The following is a 2,872-nucleotide window of genomic DNA, read 5'->3' as shown; positions in this document are numbered from 1 at the left end:
AAAAATATTAAAAATTAAAATGAAAATTCTTATTAGGTGGTATTTTGTTAAGAAAGGAAAAATGCTTAAAACTAATTACAAGCAAAATAGCAGATGTAAAAAATTCATTTTACTATTTTTGGTAAAATTGCTGTTTTTAAAACAAAATCTTTGACTATCGTATGTATATGCATGCGAGGATATTTTCGTCGACTAAGCGATGCCTTAGAAGTAAGTTTGGTATTATACGTTTTAAAGCTAAAGCCAAGTTGTTGTTGCCTTAAGAGAAAGCATCATTTGTTAAAAAAAAAAAAAAAAAAATATTATAAAAAAATTATTAAAGACCTGCACAGAGTCTGTCTGTCCTCGTCGAATGTTATTAGAAAAATTGAAATCGCGGAAATGTTAAGAATTGAGTAGAAAAAGATCGACTGATTATAGTTAATAACAAACCTTAAATAAAGAATTACAAAGAAAAAAACCGCGGCCGGGCTGCTATAAAAATTAATAGAAATAAAAAATACAAAAAACGAAAATATATTGCTTATCGAAGCAATTTTTCAAAATTGAATTCAAGCAAGTATTGAATGAAGAATTTGTGGAAAGTGAATTTGTATGTTTTTCTTTTTTCCTTTGTGTTGTTAAGATATTTGAATATTTTCTAAAGGGGGTTTTTTCCGGTTCAATCACTAAGCCTATATTTTGACTAATTATTAAATTTTGCTGTTTGTTGTGGGATTAAAAAAAAAATATATTAATTTCATTGTAAGTAAGAAGAGTAAAATGAACGAAAAGGCGCGTTAATAGCAAATCGTAGATTTTTAAGTGTTATGGTGACAGTTGTTGTTGTTGTTGTTGTTGCTGTTGTTGCTGTTGTTGCTGTTGTTGCTGTTGTTGTTTCTGTTGCTGTTGTATGTTACGATCTCTACGCGGTCTTAACAACCTACCAACGCCGCCGTTAACACCAACGAAACGGCACGGCCCGAGGACGGTCGGCGCCTTCCTTGACTAGTGGTTTATGATACTCACGTCCGGGACGTGAATGTATTACAGTCCAACAGTGCTCACAATAATATTGTAAGCAAGTAACATTGGCGCAGAAGAATGGTGCAAACTTCCCACCGCACCTTTGACCTTCACATTCATCACACATTTGATCGTCCAATACGTAGGGTTTTACCTCTACACGTTTGTCAATGTCGCCGTGTTGCAGCTGCACAAAACGCGCAGATATGGCTGCTATATAACTTTGCTGACTGGAGAAAGCCACACGTCCAGCCCCTTTCGGATATTTAAGCTCTGGATCGGTGTCAATCCCGGCATAGCACACACCGCCATATAAACGATCCATTATCATTGCCAATTCAAAAGCTTTAAGGGGACGTGGCACACCTCCGACAAAAACAGTTTTTCTTGGATCTAATGACATAGTGGCATCCAAAACGTAATCCGCATCTGCCAAACGCCACGGACGTATCTGTACGGGTTTATCTTTAATGGTCGGCGACGAGACACACAAATATAATTTGTCTTCATCCGTTATGCACGAGTCAATTAATTTTTGTACACTATTCTCATCTTGGAAGAGCAAAAAAGCATAACCTTTGGGAGGGAAGTACGATTTTGATTCGGCCTTATGTGGCCAGTCTACCACTAAAGGTCCGAAACGCCTAAAAGAACTGGTTATCTCATCTTCATCAATATCTGGTGGTAATCCTCCGACGAATACTTTACGCGAATAGCGGGCCGTATGCTCAGCTCCTTGGGAATGGGGTGATGAACGAGAGGGCGAATTTAATTTAATATGGGGATCTAAATAAGCACCATTACCTCCTGCCGCTATAGCAACTGCATCCACTTCACTTAGATGATGTTCGCTCAGTTTTTGATTGCGCATACGCTCTGCTATCATAGCGGCGGCGGTAACATTATTGTCGCCACCCGGACCAACAGCACCCATATTACGCATTATATCGTTCAAACAATGATCTAAGGGACGCATATCCAATCCATTACCCACATAACTACCGGCCCCCAAATACGGCGCATCACCGCCCCCCAGCAGCTCCAGCACTGTTACCACCATTACCTATAGATAACGTGGGCACACCGGCTGCTTTTGCAGCATTTATATCTAACGTATAACCGGGTATGGGCGATGTTGCGCCCTTAACTGGAAAGGGTATACTGCGTCGATATTTATTAGGTGAAATGCCAGCGCTTGAATTCGGCGATAAACCTCCGCTGCTGCCGTTATAAGGCGAATTACCACCCCCCATAGGTATGGGAGATGAAGAACTATGCGCACCCATAGCAGCACCCCCACCTACACCAACACCACCACTTTCATACGAACCGGCACATGGATGATTCGGCGACAGCTGTTTACCCGCTAATCCGCTGCAGAGAGTATAAAGATCAATTTTTGAAGAGAATGAATTTGATTTGTTTTAATATGCAAAAGAAAATTAAGTAAAGAAAACTGAACAGTATAAAGTTTCAGAGCTCCGTGCGAGTTACGACAATGTGCGTGAACAAGCAAGACATATCTACTGCTGATACGTATCAGTAATTAAGCAATATGAACGAGTAAGTTTCTCCTATTTAAGGTATCCTTTCAGATACCAGCTTAGGCTCTGCGATTTGCATTTTATTTTCAATTCACTAGTCACTCTACTCTCGACGCTCGTTTTACTCTTGGAAACTCTGAAACTCATTCTACTCTCCGAAACTCATTCTAATCTCCTAATTTTCGATACTCATTCTAATCTCCTAATCTCCGATACTCATTCTACTCATTCTAATTTTCGATACTCATTCTAATTTCCGATACTCATTCTAATTTCCGATACTCATTCTAATCTCCTAATTTTCGATACTCAATCCAATTTTC

At 39.1% G+C, this 2,872-nt stretch overlaps 1 protein-coding gene across 1 annotated transcript in view; it reads right to left on the bottom strand.

The window, feature by feature from the left end:
- Positions 1-2,872, bottom strand: part of LOC119632266 (translational regulator orb2) — a 14,340-nt gene continuing 11,468 nt past the window's right edge. The window contains 2 exon segments of the mRNA XM_038025090.1: positions 1-2,038; positions 2,040-2,379. Coding sequence (XP_037881018.1) covers positions 938-2,038; positions 2,040-2,379 — 1,441 coding nt within the window. The 3' untranslated portion in view covers positions 1-937.

This window comes from Glossina fuscipes, unplaced genomic scaffold, assembly GCF_014805625.2.
Source record: "Glossina fuscipes isolate IAEA_lab_2018 unplaced genomic scaffold, Yale_Gfus_2 1, whole genome shotgun sequence".
In the NCBI taxonomy this organism is placed as follows: Eukaryota; Metazoa; Arthropoda; class Insecta; order Diptera; family Glossinidae; genus Glossina; species Glossina fuscipes.
The sequence above is the reverse complement of the archived record's forward strand: the minus strand, read 5'-3'. Positions and strand labels throughout refer to the sequence as shown.